The following is a 21,801-nucleotide window of genomic DNA, read 5'->3' as shown; positions in this document are numbered from 1 at the left end:
CTACACTGCTGTCCCAATCCTTCTCCAGACCGCTTTCTACAGAGAGCCAGGCCAAGCAGGAGCACACAGCAACACTGCTGTCCCAGATAGGATACCCAGAAGAAATGTCATGCCACAGTACAAAAGGGCTAGACTGGCTGTGCTCAAATGTCAGTCTAGCCTAGTAATAATGCATACAATGCTTGGTTTATCATGGATGCCCATTAAAAATGTGGCAGTGCCATTATTGTACACCACCCCAGACCTGCCAAAATCCGCTCCTCCTCCTCCACTGCCAGCGCAAACACACGCCCACACCGACCCAGTCACACAACAGTCACCCACTCACTACACATACATCATAAACACTGAGCACACCATCAGGAATACAGAAACACTTCTTACCTGTTCCAGTGCTGCTCTGTCTTTGCCTGAAAAAAGGCCTGGATTCCACAATGCAGCCTACTCCCGTTTCCACTGCGCAGACAGGGAAGCAGGGGAGATTCCTGGTTTCTCGTCATACATAGTCGAGCCGGAGCCGGACAAAAAGTAACATTCTAATTGCAAGGCGGCACGCACGCTGCAACTAGAGCATTACCTTCGTAAATCCATGGGCGCATTCACTTGTCCGACTTCAGAAAGAAATCAGATAATTTCTTTCTGGAGTCGGATGCACTCCAACTCCAGAAAGGAATTACCTGACTTCTTTTTGAAGTCAGACTAGAGAAATCGCCCAGGACTGGAATTGAAGGCAGAGCGCACCAGCGGTGAAGCTAGGCTAAAACTTCAGAGGTTGCGAGGGAGGGTGGGGGGGGTTAACTCTTCAAATGTTGGGAGAGGCACCAACTTCAGAGACTGTGGGGGAGGGGCAAACTTACTTTTGTGGTGGCATTTAACTTGTTTTTGCATTCTAATTAGACTATTCTGGTGATCGATTCACTGTTACAAGCAGTTATCGCTCTCCTTCACTTCTGTGACCACACACTTAAAGGCTGCTGTGAGAATGAGTGGTCGCCTGTCTCCACCCCTCCTACCCTTCCAAACACTCCCCTGGCATGCAAGTACAAATCTCCCTATTACAATTTCAATTGCCTACAAATGTATTCGTATGAATGCAGGTGCTAAAAGTGTAATGCTTTGTGTTAGTAATTGCAGGGCATTTGTTAACAGGGAAGTGCAAGTTCAGTTTCCTGTTCTGTCTGGCCACGGCTCTGTAGGTCAGCCATGTCGAGGTAACATAGTCCAAAATTTCAGTGGGCGGGGGGACTAGAACCCATTCTGCTCAATGGTGTTGCGTCACTGGAGCACACAGCACCTTCTGGTGTCCGTGTCCCACACCACTCCAGGGTACAGCTGCTGCAGTGGCCCAGAGCAGGGTGGGACACAGACACCTTTTTGCTTTGTGCTCCTGCTTGGGCACCCTCATTGTCCTGGCAGAGGGACACCTCTCCCATTTGGCACCCTCATTGACATGACAATGAGGGTACCAAAAGGGAAAGGTGGCCTGCTGCTAGGACAATGAGGATGCTGAGCAGGAACATCTCTGGGATTGTCTTGACAAGGTCAGTAAATGGATGGCAGTGAATTGGTTGAAACTAAATGATACAAAACAGAGGTGTTGGTGTTTGGCCCACAAAGGGCTGATTACCCTTGGAACACCCAATATTGGCCTGATTCGTTGGGCCCCTGTCCAGTTGCTTGTGCATCAGTGAAAAGCCTGGGGGTGAACTTACTCCCAAATGGCTCATTTGAAGTGCAGATCTCTGCAATTTGCAGTGCAGGACTTGGGAAGCTGAAAATCTTTAGGAAAATTCTCCCTCTGCCCCTCCTACTTGCCGTACTATGGTGTTACTTCCACCATAATGTGATCACTGGACTACTGAAATGTTAATTATCTAGGGCAACCAAAATACCAAATTCAGCGGATACAGGTTCAACAAAACTCAGCAGGCAGATTGGCGCAAATGGCACCCTGGCTGACCCCGTCTACTGAGCTCTTGCAGCGTCTCCACTGGCTTCCAGTGGCGACAAGGATAGAGTTTAAGACGCTTTGCACCACTCACCGGGCTGTGTATATTACTGGTCAAGAATATCTCAAGAGAAAGATCGAACGATACTATTGAGTCAGAAATGTGCGCTCTGCCGCTCAACTGCTGCTAAAAGTACCAAGGTAACAGCTGGCCCAGCTGGGGGGCTGTCTTTCTCGGTCTTGGCCCCTAGACTGTGGATCTCACTTCCCCCATCGCTACAAGCCATCGAGGGCTATTTTTCTTTTCGTAGGGCTCTGAAGACCCATTTGTTCTGATCTGCCAGCTGGTTCTACTTCCTAATGTACCAGTCTTCTTGTTGTACTGCCTCCTTTAGCATCTAGATGCCCCTGTGCATTAGTTTGTGCTTTACACATTTTTAAATAAATTAATTATTCTGCCAGCGGGACACCTTTCCCATTCGGCACCCTCATTGTCATGTTAATTAGGATGTCGAACGAGAGTGGTGTCCCTCTACACATGTCCCGGGCTGACACTTTAAAAAGCAACTGGTAGATTTGAGGAGGGCCAAGCTGCCTTCCTACCCCCCACCCCTTTAGACCGCTACCTCCCACCCTAACTTGATTCATGTCTATAGTATAGAAAGACCTTCGACAAACATTGGACGTTTTATGCCAGATTCTATTGCAAATTGCATAAAGAATGGGGCCATGGAAGGCACTGCTAGCCCTGTTACAGAGACAGCATACCCAGAACGATGCAGATACAACTCGTTACAGTGGTTGCAAAGCGTGGCCTTAGTGCTTCTCCCGGCTGTTACACCCACTGCATAGCCCCACCTCCAGGCCCCTTCTCGGTTACCCCCAATCACTCCCCCCACTTCGACCGGTGATGCATTTGGGTAGTATTCTGGACCATTGTCTTGTAGCTCATCCGGTCCTCTCCCCGGATACATTGTAAAGCCTGGACTCAACGCTCATCTGCCATGCTTACAGGTGTTCCAAAAGGGCCCCTCACACCTTCATGCCATCTGTACAGAATTCTCCAGATTGGTAAGTGGCTGGCAGGGGGAAGGCAGGAGGGAACGAATGGCAGGAGGTTGTTTCATGGAATGATCATTTGCTATGAAACATCTCGTGATGGGAGACAAACATGGGACATTTCTTTCACCCTTTGGGCGTGTATTGTAATTATAGTCCTTGGATTTGACCGTTTTTGAATAAGCTGCACCCTCAGAGACATGGCCACCTCCTTGGCTTAAAGGCAGATATAGCCTCGATATACTGAAGCCACGGGTGGGCATCAAGGGTACAGTACTTAAATGGATTGAGTCCTTTCTATTAAATCTGTGTCAACTAATTGTAATTAATCAGGAAAGCTCATCCACGCGTACCGTCCCTTCTGGAGTAGCGCAGCAGTCGATTTTATCACCAACTATTTTTAATCTCATAATGTTTGCATGCACCAATATGTGGATGATACCCAGCTCTATTTAAAGTTTTCTAACAATGGAGATTTTATGTAATTGGGTGAGTTCTTACTGGATATGGAGGGTTGGGTGGCCTCTCATTTTTGAATCCCCTGAAAACTGAATTCCTTTATTTTCACACCTGCAACTAGACCCATTATTTATGAAAAAAAAAATTCAGGAAGCAAAAACTGTAGGTGTCGATTCTCAGTTTGCCACATCAGTAAAATCCCTAGGCTCTTATCTGGATACTCATCTCTCATTTACCACATAAATGCAATGGTAAAAGCTGCACATTTTCAGCTATTTTCGATAAGGGCAGTGAAACCTTTATCTTGTATTCTCATTTCTGCACTTTAGTCCAGTCGTTGGTCATTTTTTGTATTGACACCAGCAACTCTTTGTTAATATGACTCCCTAAAAATGGTCTGCTTCCATTAAAGTCAGTCTTTAATGCAGCCACCCGGTTTGTCTTTGGGGCTCGAAAATGTGATCATATTCCACCTATATTAATTAAATTGCACTGGCTACCCATCGATTTTAGGATACATTTTTTTAAACTGTTATGCATTGTGCCTAAGCACTTGATGCTCGATCCCTAGAGTATATAGCTCGAAAAATAAAAATCTCTCGGGGCCTAAAAGGGCTAGAGAGCCAGGAGTGTTTGCAGCTAGAGGTTCCATGCTTTAATCGGCCGTTCACTCAGAACATATCTTTCTCAGGGTGCAACTCGCTTCCAAAAGATATTCGACTGACTGAAAATGATCTTGATCTTAGGTCAGGAAGACAGTAAAAGCATGGTGTTGGGCACAGGCCTTTTATATCAGCAGGATTGTAGTTGTACGCTTCTTGAATTGTTTCTATTAATTTTTGAGAGTTTTTTATTCGACTGACTGAAAATGATCTTGATCTTAGGTCAGGAAGACAGTAAAAGCATGGTGTTGGGCACAGGCCTTTTATATCAGCAGGATTGTAGTTGTACGCTTCTTGAATTGTTTCTATTAATTTTTGAGAGTTTTTACAGGGGTCTTTGTTCAGATCGCTTTTTAACTGAACTTCGGGGTATTAGATGTTTTTAGGATATGTAAATTGTATTTATTGAACTGCTGTTTTGGTCACTTTTTGTACTGTATTGTATATGTGTTTTGTAAAGTGCTCTGATAGTCAGCCATGTTCACGCTATAGAAACATTTGAAATAGAATAATAAATAATTAAAATAAAGACCTGCACCTGTCATATGCTCCTTTCGTAAAATATAATTCTGTGCCCGAAGGCGACAATGGTAGATGAGGATAAATAAAAGAGCGGGCAAGGCCTGCTGTCGCAGCCACCCTACTTCCATAGGAAAGAGCTATTGGGTTTCCGTTTGTGCAATTCTAAATGGAATGGTGACTGAGAGAGCCTGACATCCGTCTTTATTCTCACCATTGCATTTGCAGTGTGCTACCATAGCTGTGGCATAGGCCTGGAACTGATGGGGCTTGTTATCATTTTGACACATCCAAGTTGCATACCAAGAGTCAGGACATGGTCACTCACTCACTGTTTGAAGGTAGCTAACAAGGCCCTTGCATGTCGAGCGCTAAATCAAGATATAAAGTGAGACGTCCGTATTTGCAAAGTGTTGGGCAACGAAACAGAAGATTTTAAAAAAGCATTTGACACATGACAAAAAGTTGCTGGGGGGTAGAGCCAGAGACTAGGTTCTAGTTAGGGGATTGGACAGACTTGATGGGCTGATAATGTTAGACTGCCATCATTGTGTGCCAATTGGGATCCTTCTGGATTTTCATGGGTGGAACATGGTTCTACAGCTATGCCTTTTGATGTTGGGTTATAGTTCATTGCTGTGTGCAGAGTGCAGTGTCTCTTCAGTGAGCTACCACATGTGGGCTATTGCTTATAGAGCTATGTCCACCTGCACACTTGGCAGCCTTTGTTTTGAGGAATTCAGTTCACATTTGATTCTGGTAGGTGAGGAAAAGCAAATCCCTAAATTCCCTTCTTAATCATTTTTTTGAAGCAACACCGATGGAATGTATATGGCAACTAATGATGCTAGAAAGAGCATCTATCAGGGCCAGTTTTTAGGCACCATGGTGGATCAGCGTTGGGTTCTTGGCATGGCTGGACCCTTTGACGCCTTGATCTGTGAATAGATGGCGACCTTATATTTGCAAGACTACTGTCTGGCACCTCCCAGCAACACAAAACAAACTTGCCTTCCCAGAAAAATAAAAATGTACTCTGCCTTCTGCTCAAGATGGAGCGACAATACACAAAGTGGTTACCCTCTTTTATTAAGCACTTGGCATCTGTTTTTCCAAAAATCAAATTGTTGTAAGTGTTGGGCAGGGAAGGAACATATGAAGATGAGAAAGAAAATCTGGAAGTGCATTTGACCCCAACACGTTTCAGCTTCTGCTGACTTTAAGGTTTTTCAGTAAATATTCTGTTGGACCAAGCCGCAAAATAAGATTTTTGGTTCATAGATATTCTGGACTGTCCAGTAGAATTCATAACCAGTGATATCCCTACAAACACCAGACAGACGAGCCCAAAGCCCAGCTACATGTGCTCCTTCTCTTCTTTCTTCCCTTTTCGAAACTTCAAAGTGGTGCACGATGAAGATAGAATCAACATGGTGGTCGTGACCTGAAGCGATCATTTTGGAAGTTAATAAGTGGCTGCTCTGTTTGCTGTATGACTCATTTTCTTGCAGTCGTGGAAAAGCAAGGCCAGTAGCTTGCTAAGTGGGGTGGTGGGATAGCCTTTGAATAGCTGAAAGCTCTGTCTATGTAATGAATGTGGATTTTAAAAGAGCACTGTCTGGGCGTGTGGTGTGGCAATTGGCTTCCTAGTTTTCTCTTTTTTTTTTGACAATCGTGCACTTTTCCCATGTTTCTCCAACAGTGCAACTCTCCACTGCTCGGTGCAGTAGTTGGTTCAATCCATTAAATACTTGCAGCCTTATTTTACAAAAACATTAATTGAATGCACGGTACCACAAACACAAGCACTTATATGCTGGGCGGTCCCTGCATTCAATTTTACATGACCATGAAACGGAGTGGCCAATGAAGGAGTAAATTTGAGGCAAACTCGCTTTTACTCTTTCGTTTTTCAACTCCGTATCGTGCAAATGTACACACCGCCTGCAAAAACGCTTTGCAGGCAGCATTTACAATGGATCATATGGGATCCATCTGGTCTTGATCAGGTGCAAAACCAAGGCAGTGCCCATAGGAATTCATTTGTTGTAGTCTTGCATGAAGATATCATGCAAGCAGGTGTGTACAACAAAGCACACTGATGTGATGGAGGATGAGGAATCCATTGCGGTGATCTTATCTCCGCTCCACGCCCCTACCCCATTTCATCAATGCTTGAAAATAAGGCCTGTGTTAAATGGGGGTGATAAAGCATACCACCTCCATTTGACGCCCTGACTCATTTAAAATGAGGCTGATGCTCTCCATTCTGTGACTGCCAGTAAAATTAAACTGCATTTCCATAGCATGTTGCCTTATTAGAATTGCACAGCTGAGTCTTGTTACTTGTTTGATTGCCTTCAGAAGGATGTGAGGCTGAGCCAACCCATCCTAATCGGTGTCTGTGATCACAGGCTGCAGCAGATGCACATTAACACACTGAGCTATTCCTTTGACCAATTGGGTGGGCAGATGTGATGGTGGTATCAGTAATGGCCTGGTGGAATAAGGGTTATATCCTCTCATCCTTCTTTGTTATGTTATTGTGTTTTATATAACATGACGTCTGGCATTTGCATGGTGTCTTGGAACCCATAACAGAAGCAAGGGGATACAGTGGTTCGTTGGAAGGTTGGACGAGAGAAAAATTTCTTTTTCTAAAGGACTGATGCAGCGCAGATCATTGAAACTGTGCCCTGCTGCTGGTGAGCGTCTACGTTTGAGAATAATGTGGTGATGTGTTTAATAGAGTGCTGATGCAAAGCAGGTCGGTAAAAAGGTTCTTGGTTATTGGTACCGTCTGTGTTTTTAGAAGCGTGCAGTGATGTGTGGGTTGCAGGCTTCTAGCCCTAGGGGGGTCTGGTTGCTTTATGCTAATAGGTGTAAAAAGATAGTATCTTGGCCTGCCTGGTCGTATGCTTGGGTAGGCGCTGGCTTTTGGGTTCTTCGGCTGCGTCCTGTTGAAAGACCCCTGTCTTTCACCCAGAACTTGTTTTGAATGAAGAACATCAAATCATTGAACTATCAGCCACCACAACAAAGAGGGTTGTACAATAAAGACAACTCAATTGTTTATGGGACCAATTTTTCTTGACCTAAACACCATTAACTTTACATACATTGCAGCAATAGCTCACCCTTATGTTATCTCTCCCTTTCTGTTGTGGCTTAAGTATGTCTGTTTTTTCCATCATTCCCTCCTTTTTGTCCTGTTCTCTCTTATCTTTTCCCCTTTGCCTTATCCATCGCATAGACTACGGTCTGTTCTGCACCCTGCATGGGATCACAGTTTGCACCCATACGAACAAGGTTTCAGCACTTTAACACTACTACGGGGGTAATGAGTTGAGTATGATATTGTCCGAACATAACATATTCTTCTACATGGGCTTTATCAGAAAATTTGGCTTTGAGTTTTAAGGTGTTCTAACTTGATAATTTAGTGCTCTCTCGAGGGTGCATGAATCTATTGTGTGCCCTGAGATGCTTACTCATAGCTGGGTAAGTCTGACAATCACTTCATTGGTGGGCGAGAGGGAGTGTAAACTTCGCATCAGCTTTCATTTTGCTGCACTTAGTCTCTACGTTATCCCAGCTGTTTGCTGACTGGCTTCTCAGCGAAGCTGCTGATGCGAGGGAGGCATATGCCGTAGTTTTAAATAGAACTATAATTGCAGTTTCATATAAGTAGCATGCACACAGTGAAATCGCAGAGAACTCACCATGGACGACCCTTTCCCTTGTTCTTTTAACAGCTCCTTTCCACCCATGTCCCTGTTTCCAGAAGAGCTGTGTCTGTGTAAAGGTGGATATGGCACTGCTGAGAGGGAAGATGTAGAAATGTGGAAAGCAATTCCTGTTTGCCTTTTTATATATATTTCCGCTACATTTTTCGGTTGATGGTTGGTTTACATTGTAAGAAACCTTTATTGTATTCAGGAGCTATTTTAGCCACCTATTTTAGTTGACTTTAGGCAGCCACTAGTGTGCTGAAGTGTGCCTTGGTTATGTCTGATTGCGTTCTTTCTGATATCTGGGCTTTTTCTGGCACTTTTCATTTTGTATTCAACCTACACACATCCATTCTTCCCAACTTCATGCTAGGACATTGTCATGTTGAAAGTGATTTTTAATTTGTAGATTTTCTTTCACAATTGTACCCATTGAGTTATTTATTGTCCTTGTCTTGACTTGCTGATGCTTTCCATTGAAGTTCTCCTGAAATATCACAAGGCTCTTCTTCTGGGTGTTGGTATGATACACTATCGTCCTTTGAGGACACATTGTAAAGGAAGCACCTTTAAACATTTTCCATCTTCTCATGTTTGACTCATCAGGTGAAGAAATGTTGTTTGTGCAACATGTCTTTAACTTAGTTGGATGCTTCTGTTATCTGTCTGACACCTCTTCAATCTACTGGCTTGCTTCATACACCACAGAATACTCCCACCTGCCCTCTGGGCAAGGTATAGCTGGCTGATTCTCACCTGTTGATGTTACAGTTCCCTCCTCCCTAAATGGGTCTATGATTTTCAAATTGTGTGCCTTCAGCCCTAAATTAGAATCTTGGCCTAGCTCATACAAAACATTTAGCAGCCTTAGCTACCCCACGTCTACCCTGCTTTGCTATGATTATCAAATGGGTCTGAGTTTTACTGGGTAAAGCTAAAGTTCAACACTTCTTCGCCTTTTTACTAGTGAACAACATGATATGATATGATGTGGCATTTATAACGCGCATATACACAAGTGTTTCGAGGCGTGACGAGGCAAGGGAGGGGAAACAGTAGGAGGACAGACAATGATCCCACTAGGCCAGGTGACAGTGAGATTGCGCAATTGCAGGGGAGGGGGGGATGGGAGAAGGGAAAGGGGAGGGGGCAGTGCAGTACATAGGATAACAGAAAGATAAATAAGACAATAATAAGGACAATAAATAAGGACAATAATAAAGGTACGGCCAGCTGGTGACAAGTGGAAGGGTAGATGCATGCATCAGGTGTCAAGTGCTAGTAGGGACTGTAGGGATACAGAAACAGTCTGAGTGCAAGGGTTGCTAGGGGGCAGTGCAGGTATGCAACTGGTGGGGAGGGTACCTGGACCCGAGATCATAAGGTATCCAGGTAACCAGTGCAGTTTCAGATACAGCCAGGAGATCAGCAGGGGAGAGGATGAGAGAAAGCAGAAGCAAAGAGGAAGCAAAGAGGAACATGCACTCATCCTGAGGGAAATGTGCTCACCTTTCTTGTATCTTGTCAATTTGTCGGTGAATTGTACTAGTAGTTATTTGTGAATTAAATTAAATGTATAGTGTGCGTGTATATGTATGTGTGTATATATATATATATATTTCTGATGTTTGTTAATCTGCTTAGAATCACATGCTGTGCATAGGTCCGACATCCAGTGGTCACTGCGGAGTATTGCATTTTGTTTTTCGTAGTCGAAAAGGGGACGTTGACAAGGCGTGTCTGTAACACTATCCCTATAGTGACGTGCGCTGTTCCCACAATCCCTCACGCGTCGAGGTCCCTCAGATTGTTTTTTTCCGCCCAGCTTATGGTCGCCTTACGCGGAGCTCCTAGAGAGACATTGCTAAACAACTACCACGGACCTCGGTCCTTAATATATACTTATTGTTAAAGATCCCGCCCCTCGACGTTAGCTGTGAAGCTGTTTCTCCGCCGAGCAAGTTTTCAACGGAGGAGAAGAGACGGAGGAGATCCTTCGGCGCTGCCGAACACGTGGCCAGGCCTCGCCGGCCAACATACAGTAGGGAGAGTGGGGGTTTCGAACTTTTACCTTCTCGTCGAGAATGTCTTTCTTTCTCCCCTATCTTTCCCTTGGGGTTATCACCAGTTTTTATTGCCTCAGCTATGGAGAGGACACCTTTTAAGTTTTGCCCACGCTGTAGGGGCAAATACACTTGGAAGGACAAACACAAGCTCTGTAATCGTTGCTTGCCCCTCGATCATAAAGAGGACAGCTGCGCGGCCTGTAAGCTCTTGAAACCAAGAACTCTTAAAGAACGGAAAGTTAAGAGGTGGGCGGACTACGCAATGTCGAAGTCAGTTTCCTCACCCGCCGCCGCTGTTACAGAAAGTGATGAGGAGGGTGATAACTCGACGTCCATTACGGAAGTCATTAACCCCCAGAAGGAGCGCTCGCGCTCCTCGACGTCTGTCCCCGGCCCCGACGGGCTCGGCTCACGCCCTGCTTTTGGGGATGAACACCCCGGCGACAAGGACGCACACAGACCCCATAGGCCTAAGCACACAACCCACGGCTCTTCTTCGTCCAGGACGAAGGCTCCACCAGCGCCGAAGGGGACGCAGGGCACTCCGGCGTCGACCTCAGACCGCAAGGGTCTCAAGCCCCACCCGCAAACGCAGCCGCGACCAGCGATTGGGCTTTTATCTAATACGGGCGCTACCCCAAAAACATCCGACCTAACGCTCCATAGAGCGACCGTCGAAAAACAACGCGCAACGCAGGCAACGCCGACTCCAGTACCCTCGACTGACGAACTCGTCGTCGAGAGTCTGGCGAGAATTGTTTCCGAGGACAAACGCAAGCGGACGACGAAACAGACGTCGAATACCGCACCCAAGGTTATAGAAATGCCGAAAAAGCACAAGAGTAGCCAGGAACTGCCCCATCCATCTAAAGGCACTTCTGAACTACCAGAGGGCTTTTCTGAGGGTGACGGAAACCTTTCGTCGACGTTGTGGGAGCGTTCGAAGCGTTTTGAAGCCGAAAACACTGATTTCCCCCCTCCTAGACTATTCAGGGGTTCCCCATGAGACCCTGGAAAGACTCCATTCTTGTATGGAAAAGATGGAGAGGTTTTTGGGTAGCCAAAACCCACCCACACCCAAAAGACCAAGAGAATGGACCCAGGATGACCCTAGGGTCAAGATTCCTAGGCTGTTTACCCCTTCTACAGATGCATATGACCTCACTGAAGAGGAGCAATACCGCCAGGAAGATGAGGAGTGTTTTAAATTAAATGTATAGTGTGCGTGTATATGTATGTGTGTGTGTATATATATTTCTGAGGCTTGTGGAATCTGCTTAGATCACATGCTGTGCATAGGCCGACATCTAGTGGAAGCTGCGGAGTATTACAGTTTGTTTTTCGAAGTCGAAAAATGGGCGTCGACACAGGGCGTGCCAGTAATACTATCCCTAGTGTGACGTCCCCTGTACCCATGATCCCTCACGCGTCTAGGATCCCCAGATTGTTTTTTTCCGCCATTCTGGTCGGAAGCACTTCATCGGAGTTCCCTGGCTTTGCCATATTTTCACTCTAAACTAATTCTAATTTGCCCCGTTTGGCCAACCTTTCGTCGATCAACATCTCGACGCCGAACCGGGGAGGAGATCAACGTCGAATACCCGACGGATTGGGCCTTGAGGCTTCCGCCTCGGCTCGGGCCTGGGCCGCTGGCCTCGGCCCTACAAGTAGGGAGAGTGGGGGTGGTACACTTCCACACTCGACACCTTATTACCTACACACACTTGCCCGCTGCCCACAGGCGCGTATGGAGGGTACGCCCTTTCAGTTTTGCCCCAAGTGTAATAAGAAATACCCTTGGGTAGATAAGCACGCTACGTGCAACCTTTGCCTACCCAGAGACCACCCCGAGACGGGTTGCAGGGCCTGTAGCAGGTTTAAGGCAAAAACTCTTAAGGACCGCTCCACCAAGCGTTGGGCCCACCACGCCAAGCTAGCAGCTATGGAGGCGGAGGGTACCTTCAGCGACGGCAGCGACGCCGAACTTTCGGACGGCGAGGGCACCAAGGCGTCGAAGGACAGCCGAACGCACGTCCCCGGCCTCGGAAGGTCGTCCGTCCCGGCGACTATGGGGAAGTCCCCCGGCGACAAAAGCGTTACACATACACACGCTAAACACAAAAAATCCACCCGAGATTCGACGTCGTCGAAACCTCGGAAAGAGGCACAGAAGGAGCGGTCCGAAAGGACGTCCTCTGGGCGGTCCCGGTCGAGGTCGCCGCACGACGTCAGGCAAGCCTCCACACTTGCACAGAGTGCCTCGACCATTAATATCCCGGAAGATCAATCGTCCGGAGACGAACACGACTTCCACCCCAAGACTGCACCCCAGGAAAAGGGTACATCACTTGGGAGTAAAGAGGGGCCAGTTTCGAAGGCTAGTTCGAAAGACAGGGATTCCACCTCCGATCCTCGACGCCAGGCGTCGAAAGATAAGGGAAAGGGGAAACACACTTCCACCCACGGGGAAGGGGGTAAACAGCAAAGGAAACAACCCTTGCAGTCCTCCACTACAAAAGAACTGACCAAGTCTTCTCAGGGCCAATCCATAGAAAGTCCCAGCAAGGTCACCCCAAGCTCAAAACTCTGGTCATGCGAGGACATTGACAGAGTAATGTCAAGGATGTCTTCCTTGGCGAATTTTTTCGAAAGACACCCTGAACAACTCCTAGCTTTAAACCCTCAGGAAGATTCTCCCTCAGGGTCAAGGGACCCTATCCCCTCAAATAAAAGACCCCGGGTCGAGACACCATTTAGGCCTTTAGACCCCATCGAGGTCCAACCCTATTCTTACCTCTTCCCTACAGACCAAGGAAACTCTTCCCTTATAGAAGGTCAGGAAATTGACACGCCAGAAGATCCTGCAGGATCAGATTATTACGGCGAAGACGAAGACGAGGATGAGCCAGAAAATAGCCCAGATATTTTCAGAATGGACTCACCAGTCGAAAGGGAAGCCCCAGTGTCTGACTCCCCAATAGATAATCAGCCCCTCCTGAATGAACTGCTCTTTCGGGCAGCTAACCACTTCCACATAGACACACAAGGTGTCCAGGAAGAAAGGGACTTTGCGGAAGAACTAATAGGGGAAAGGAAGCCAGTAGCCCAGACCATTCCCATCCTAAAATCTGTTCTACGCAGAATAGCACCATCCCTTGTCAACCCAAACCTGACAAGACCTGTAAATCCGAGAGTGGAGAAGCTGTTTAAAGCAGCCCAGTCGGACCCCCTATATATTAGAGGTCAACTTAAGCCAGACTCTCTAGTAGTAACCAACACCCGCAAAAGAGCTGGTACACCATTATCTTCCTCTGAGGCTCCCCCCGACAAAGAAAGTAAAAAACTTTATGGTTTTGGCAGGAAAGTAGCTTCCACGGCAGCCTACCAAGCCAGAATCGCGAATTCCACCACACTGTTGGCTAGCTACAACTGTCACCAGTGGGAAGAAGTGGCAGCACTAATAGACTCTGCTCCCGAACCCCTTAAAAGCCAGCTAGCTCGCATTTGTGCGGAAGGAAGGAACGTGTCAGGCTGCACTGTAAAAGCAACTCTGGACGCCGCTGACAATGCGGGTAGACTTATAGCAGAGGGGACTGTCATCAAAAGGCATGCTTGGTTGAGGCAGTCGGGATTCAAAGCAGAAACACAAGCTGCGCTCTTAGACAAACCAGTGGAAAGTGATCTCCTGTTTGGGAAGGCAGTCGAGGACGCTCTAAAAAACGCTAAGGAAGAATTCGACACCCTCAAATCCCTTGGCCAGTTAACTACCAAACCACCTAACCAAAGAGGGAATGGCAATTTTCGTCGCATCCGCGGCCAAAATTCCAATAGAGGAAATAGCTACTCCCACACCCAGGGTACACAGTGGAACACCAGCTCACAACAGTCTACCCAGGCGTATGGTAGGGGTAGTAAAAGAGGACGTGGTAGAGGCAGAGGCAGCCCCAATAAAGGAGGAGGCACGCCTCCACCAAAGCAGTGACGCTCAGTTCAGGGTCCCTTCCCATGCAACCCCAGTAGGGGGACGAATATCAAGTTTCACCCAGGCATGGGAAGGGATAACATCCGACAGATGGGTGCTGTCAACAGTATCCAATGGGTACTGCATAGAACTACTGCAACGTCCCCTAAACCATCCTCCAAGACAAAAAGTCCACTCTTTACAACATCAGAAGATCCTCCTCGAGGAGATCGCCATTCTGCTAGAAAAGGACGCGATAGAACTCGTCCCGGGACACCAGGTAAACAAGGGTATCTATTCAACTTACTTCCTTGTGCCAAAGAAAGATTTAACAATGCGCCCAGTTTTAGACTTACGGCCTGCCAACAAGTATGTCAAGCCCCAAAAATTCCGTATGACCACACTACAAGAGGTAATCCCACTCCTAAAAAAGGGGGATTACATGGCAACCTTGGATATGAAAGATGCCTATTTTCATATTTCCATGCTCCCGGCGCACAGAAAATACTTGCGCTTCAAGGTGGACAGTCGCCACTACCAATTCAAGGTACTGCCCTTCGGGATAGCTTCTGCACCAAGGGTATTCACCAAGGTACTGGCGGTGGCAGCTGCACACCTACGCAGGGAGGCAATCCCAGTGTACCCTTATCTGGACGACTGGCTCATAACGGGGGAAACCCCAGGAATCTGCAGGTCAAACATTCAGAGGACCATCGACCTCCTCCACGAATTAGGCTTCTCCATCAACGAGAAAAAGTCAAGTCTGGTGCCAAGCACCTCAAAACAGTTTCTAGGAGCTATCCTAGATACTCAGAAAGGATTGACCTTCCCTTCGGAAGAAAGAATTCGGAACATACTTCTGCAAATTCCGCATTATCAGTCAGGTCAACAGATAACAGTACGCAAAGCTATGCGGTTACTCGGCATGATGGCGTCATGCATTTACCTGGTCCCCCACGCGCGTCTGCGCATGCGTCCCATGCAGGAATGGTTGGCGAAACAGTGGTCTCAGGCAAGTGGTCAGTGGGACGATCTAGTGGTCGTTTCGCCAACACTCGTACAGAACCTACACTGGTGGACAAGAGAGAATCTCGCAAAGGGGAAACCCTTTTACGATCCCGAAGTACAGGCAGTGGTAACTACAGATGCATGCCTGACGGGGTGGGGAGCTCACCATCTCCACCACACAGCTCAGGGTCTCTGGTCTCACTCAGTAGCCAAGAACCACATCAATCTGCTAGAGCTTCTGGCAGTGTTCCGAGCGCTGCAGGCGTTCGAGCCCCATCTACTAAACTTGTCGGTGCAGATCAGGACGGACAGCACGACAGCCATGTTCTATCTGAACAAGCAAGGAGGGACTCGTTCGCCAAATCTGTCCAAGCTTGCCCAGAAAATATGGAGATGGGCACTCAGACGGAACATCTTCCTGTCATCGCAACATGTTCCAGGGGAGCTCAATTCCCTAGCGGATGCTCTAAGCAGAGACTCCCTCCCAGAAGAACACGAATGGGTCCTTCACAAAGACGTAGTAGAAGATCTCTTCTCTCAGTGGGGTTTCCCCACTATAGACCTATTCGCCACAAGCGAAAACAAACAATGCCCAGGATTTGCATCCAGGTTCCCACAACCGGACTCCCAGGGGAATGCCCTATGGATGAACTGGTCAGGGATGTTTGCGTACGCTTTCCCACCAACTCCTCTCATCAGGAAGGTGGTGTACAAGATGAACAAGGAATCGATGACGCTCATCCTAGTTGCTCCCATGTGGGCGAGACAACCATGGTTTCCACACCTACGCAGGATGGCGGTATGCGAGCCCATCAGACTCCCAGCCTGGTACAACCTTCTCTCCCAGCAACAAGGTCAAACAGTGCATCAGGAACCCAACTCTATGAACCTAGCAGCATGGCTCCTGAAGTCATAGAGTTTGGACATCTCAAATTACCACAGAGGTGTATGGACATTCTAAAAGAGTCTAGGAAACCAAATACAAGGCACTGTTACTTTGACAAGTGGAAAAGATTTGTTATCTGGTGCCAGAGTAAACAAATCAACCCGGTTGATTGCACTCCTTCCAACGTTGTAACATACATGCTCCACCTGCTGGATGCAGGGTTGGTTTTTAACTCTCTGAAAGTACACCTGGCAGCCCTCTCAGCCTACACCACATCCCATAACAAGGTTTCGTGGTGGAAAGTACCAGTGGTTAAAGCCTTCATGGAAGGAGTAAAGAGACTTCACCCTCCTATCTCGAACCCACCGCCAGGATGGGATCTCAATGTGGTGCTATCTAAGCTCATGGGGCCCCCCTTCGAACCCATGCATAAAAGTAGTCTCAAACACCTGACTTATAAAACGGCCTTCTTAGTAGCCATTACCTCCATAAGAAGGGTCAGTGAAATTCAGGCTCTGTCAGTGCAAGATCCTTTCTTTACTATCCACAAGGACAAACTGGTTTTACGCACACACCCTAGATTCTCACCAAAATTCATATCCAAGTTCCATGTAAACCAGTCCATCGAGCTTCCGGCTTTCTTCCAAAACCCACAAAGCTCAGCTGAGGTGAAACTACACACCCTAGATGTGCGTAGGGCGGTCTTATACTATGTAAATAAAACCAGACCGCTAAGGAAAACAGATCAACTGTTTGTCTCCGTAGCTACAGGCAGAGAGGGGGATCGCGTCTCTAAGGGCGCTATCTCAAAGTGGATTATCAACTGTATACAGCTGTGTTACTCTCTTTCTGAAAAAACTCTGCCTTTTACGCCAAGGGCCCACTCTACCAGAGGCATTGGGGCCACTCTGGCTTTCATTGCAAATGTTCCCCTTGACACCATTTGCAAAGCAGCTACTTGGAGCTCTATTCACACTTTTACTCAGCATTACTGCATTGACACTCATTCCAAGGCAGATACACAAGTGGGACAAGCGGTTCTAAGACACCTGTTTGCTCATGACCCTTCTCACATCCCACCTCCTTCTTCTGGTACTGCTCGCTAATCTATGCACAGCATGTGATCTAAGCAGATTCCACAAGCCTCAGAAGGGATACATTACTCACCGTAATCGTATTTCTGATGCTTGTATCTGCTTAGATTCACATGCGACCCACCCTTCCTCCCCTCCGAGAGAAGGCGCATGGTTGCTTGTAGTCTTACCTTTCTGTCTATCTGCTTGGACTATCTGTACTCGCGCTACTCCTCATGCTACCTCATGTCAGGAAAAACACAATCTGGGGATCCTAGACGCGTGAGGGATCATGGGTACAGGGGACGTCACACTAGGGATAGTATTACTGGCACGCCCTGTGTCGACGCCCATTTTTCGACTTCGAAAAACAAACTGTAATACTCCGCAGCTTCCACTAGATGTCGGCCTATGCACAGCATGTGAATCTAAGCAGATACAAGCATCAGAAATACGATTACGGTGAGTAATGTATCCCATATATATATATATATATATATATATATATATATATATATATATATATGGTCCTGTCTATTGGTGCTGTTACTCGATTGGTTTATTTCACTTATATTTCCTGATGTCTAGATCCGCATGACCAGTTGCCTTCTCTAATGTATGTGGATATGGGAGATGACCTGATCAAATATTTGCACCCAGGGGGAAGGGCACAGTGCATCACCCATGTTTTCTAGGGGGAAAGGCACGGTGCATCACCCATGTTTTCTAGGGGGAAAGGCACAGTGCATCACCCATGTTTTCTAGCCACCCAAGGTCTTTCCCTGGGTGGCACCATCTTGATTTTGGGAACACGGCAGGGATCCCTTGCCCCACCCACCCTGCCTGCTTCCCCATGTAACTGCTGGGCTGAAGCTTTGTGCTCTGGTCGTGGCACTCCTTCACTCCTGTAACAACCGCAATAAAAAAAGAAAATGGACTATGTTCCTTTTCTGTTTATTATGGCGGCTGCCACCTAGTAATTTTTTTTATGGGAGTTTGGACTCGCCCAAAACCCAAAACACGCATAGCCCGTCACATGTAAAAAAACGAAAACTAGAACTATTCACACAGCGGATGAGCCCCGTAGTGTGAATACCAATCACCACCGCTTAGGGGGCGTACAGGGCTGGTAACGGCCTTCAACCCTTACTGAGGCTCTCACCTCGTTCAAGTCTACCTAGGCTCTGGCTGGCTTGCCATTACCGGCCCCGTACACCTCCCTAAGTGGGAGTGATTGCTACATTTTCCACCTCCCACTTACCATTCATACTGCAAACCATAAAAAAATCCTACACCTATTTCGAAAATGTGAACTTGATATGAACTTCTGACAGTGTCACGACTATTCTGTTCGCCAAGTTGAAGATAATACTTATTCTCGTTAGTGTTTCTCTAAATAATCAAGTTGGTTTTAATCCTTCTCTGCTTATAATCGTTGCACTGGTTTCACCACAAAAAGATGGCCCTCCAAACACAACATTGTTTTTATGTTGGAGATTTGCAGCAACCTTTTCTCTACCCAGTAATGTCTTCAGAAAAGTTCTTAGACCAAAGCATGGAGTGGACCCATTTTGTCTCAGAATCGAAGTCGAGAATATTTTTTCTATATTGTTCCTCTCCTTCGGATCCTACATAGTAATCTGTTTGGAAGTTTGAATTCATGAGAACTACATCATAGCAGGGAAGAATACATTCCTTAACCATTAATTACAGTTCCCAAGACCAGCCAATCTTGTGGCTCAACTATATTTTTCTGTGCTCTCAAATAGACTGACCCATTCGTTTGAAACACCTTAATTTGGGCTGTGCCGCTGACCTTCTCATGCCATAGATGCCTGTGCTGGGGCACTCCTGGGCAATGATGGGTGGTGCTTTATTTTATTTTTCGGTATGTTTCGTTTTACACTTTTGTTCCAACTTTGTCGCTGAAAGGCACTATGTTCAGGAAGGTGTGGGTCCATTTAGACTATATGTCGGACCAGGGTGTGGAAGACCAGTGGCTAACGGGTAAGTAACATTATGTTATCATTAAATGGACATACAAATACTACACTACAGGTTCTATCAGTGCTGTGAAATCTTGTCTGTTACTGTGGTAGAAGGGAGAGATTTGTGAGCCAGCTATGTTTCACTTGATTAAAGGGCCTTTAGTTGTTTGCTGTGGGAAACCTTAGCAATTTGCCTGGTTTCCGTGCAAGGCTGCAAGTGATTTGAACAGTTTATTGTCAGAAAGTTGCATGAAATTGCAGGTTAATGGGATCACTTTCTGCACTGTATAGAACAATTGCTCATATTTCCAAACCTTCCCAATAAATAAATGTCTGTGTGCGAGTCAAAAATAAATGGCATTGCAAATTAAGAGTGTAATAAACTGCTCTCTCCTTTTTAAAATGCAGATTTTAGCGATGTGCCGGATGTTGCCATTGCCAATATGAGGAGGAGCAGCACTGATGATATTCTGGACCAGGCACAGAACCGGGAGAGGCGGATGGAGCCTTCTTTCAAGGTAGGGCCCCCACTCCCCTGATCATTGATGAACTGGCTGCATTGAACCCAGGGCACTGTGCTGGGCTGGTGAGCACTTACAATAACTGGTTGCCTGAGAAAGGGAGACTGCATCAAAAAGCACTAAAATAGTTTTGAACTCATGTGTGACTGTCAAACACATGCTGCAGTGCTTAGTTGCGATCATACACCATATATTTCCTGCTTTGGTGTACTGGTTATCTCTTGGGTGTTTGAATTTGACAGTTCATAAAGTAGGGTGAATACCTTATTGCTTTGACATATAGTCCTGTTATGCTCTTCTAAGGCATTTGTTCAGTTAGAATCAAACCGTGAGATGCCCTTGGGTGAAATGTATTGAATATTGTTTTTTAACTAGTGATTGATGATGCTTAGCACGATTTATGGGTTTTATCTGCTTTTGTGTCTTGTTTACATTTTGTGTCTTGACGTATTGTGTATCTCTGTATTGTACGCATGTAGCACTGTTCCCAGTTATTGTGTTCATGGGATCTGGGGTTGAATTGACTTTACCAATCCTATAGTATTCTTGCTGTTCTGTTTTTTATATTTCTTAATATGAAGTTATGAAAGCATGTACACAAATATATCATGCCTCTTTACAGGCTATTTTGGATATTTCATGATTTTCTATTTCCAAGTTTTGGATTATGTCTATATCCTCTGCTCATAATGCCAGAAAGGTCTGAGATAGGTGATCCTCTCGTACCACTGCTGTGTGTGGTAGCCTCACGCAGCTGGGCAGGATCATTCAATGCGGTTTCCTCCAGATCAACCATTGTTTGTTATTCATGCCCATTCTCTGGCGGGTCCAATCCACCCTACTCGATTATTAGACGAACACGTGCAAAGCAACATACTGAAGACTGATAGCTCTTTGCTTTCGATAACGCATGAGAGTGTTTGACGCCTCAGCTAGAGGCAGGTGATTGGGTGTATGCATTCACCAGCCTCCAGTGCGTCCAACAGTGAGTGGCTTGCATTACCCCTAACCCTGCCTCCACTGGCCAAGTTGTCATTGCCCCGCGTTCCAGAGATGAAGTATTGCCATTGAGACCATTTGTTCCTGTAAAGTGAGTATTTCGTTCTCTGAGCCTTCCACCGCCTCCGTTAGAAAGCATGTGGTCAACAAAGCTCTGGGTTCATTTTCTTCTGTATAAAGGATGGCACTACGCTGTTTTTAACTGCCACACCTGTCAGAAGTTTTACTTGTTTTTGGTGTTCGTTTTTATTATAAACTTTAGAACTTATATTATGGGCTCAATGTAGTCCTCAAAATATGTCCTTGCTTATGCTTGGAAATGGGAATCACTTTTCTATGTTGGCCTCTTCAGGGTCAAACATGGTTGCCACTGAATAACCCTGCACATTCTTTGCCGGGGGAAACCCGTAAACACCCACCTGTGCATCTCAGAATATTGTGCAACACACTTTGCTGCATCAGTTTGCAATGCCAGTATGAGACCACAAGGACCGAAGGCAAGGCAGTGAACACACAGGACCCTGCTTTCTCTACGCAGGTTGTAGCGCCTACACTGGTTGGCAAGTTATTAATGTATTGGTGATCAATACAGCACTGTATGCAAGCCTTAGGCACAGGTAATCTGATCTTCCAAACTGACATGCAACCACAAACCCCTTTTGAGGTAATTAACTTACTGTTTATTCTAGGTCTATCACACGAGTAGAGAATTGATGCAGGTTCTGCTGCTAAATATATAGTTTGTGGGGTGCTAGCAAGCGTTCTAAGACACTAATACATCTACTGTAACCAGTACACAAGAGCTCAGATGCAATACCCTACTTACCCGTCTGTAATATGTTTACTGAGATGTGTGGGTTTACTAGTGCCTAGATCCCACAATGATCAATGCAATGGAAAACTTGGTGCAGTTGTGTTGAG

General features: G+C 46.3%; 1 protein-coding gene across 2 annotated transcripts in view; it reads left to right on the top strand.

Annotated features, from left to right (window-relative positions):
* The window catches only part of TIAM2 (TIAM Rac1 associated GEF 2), a 552,861-nt gene that overhangs the window by 332,011 nt on the left and 199,049 nt on the right, over positions 1 to 21,801 (top strand). For both annotated transcript variants that reach the window (XM_069607743.1, XM_069607744.1), the window contains one exon: positions 19,769 to 19,878. In XM_069607743.1, coding sequence (XP_069463844.1) covers positions 19,769 to 19,878 — 110 coding nt within the window. The remainder of the gene's footprint in view (positions 1 to 19,768; positions 19,879 to 21,801) is intronic.

The sequence above is a fragment of the Ambystoma mexicanum genome, chromosome 4q, assembly GCF_040938575.1.
Source record: "Ambystoma mexicanum isolate Mex_15411 chromosome 4q, UKY_AmexF1_1, whole genome shotgun sequence".
Lineage (NCBI taxonomy): Eukaryota > Metazoa > Chordata > Amphibia > Caudata > Ambystomatidae > Ambystoma > Ambystoma mexicanum.
The sequence above is the reverse complement of the archived record's forward strand: the minus strand, read 5'-3'. Positions and strand labels throughout refer to the sequence as shown.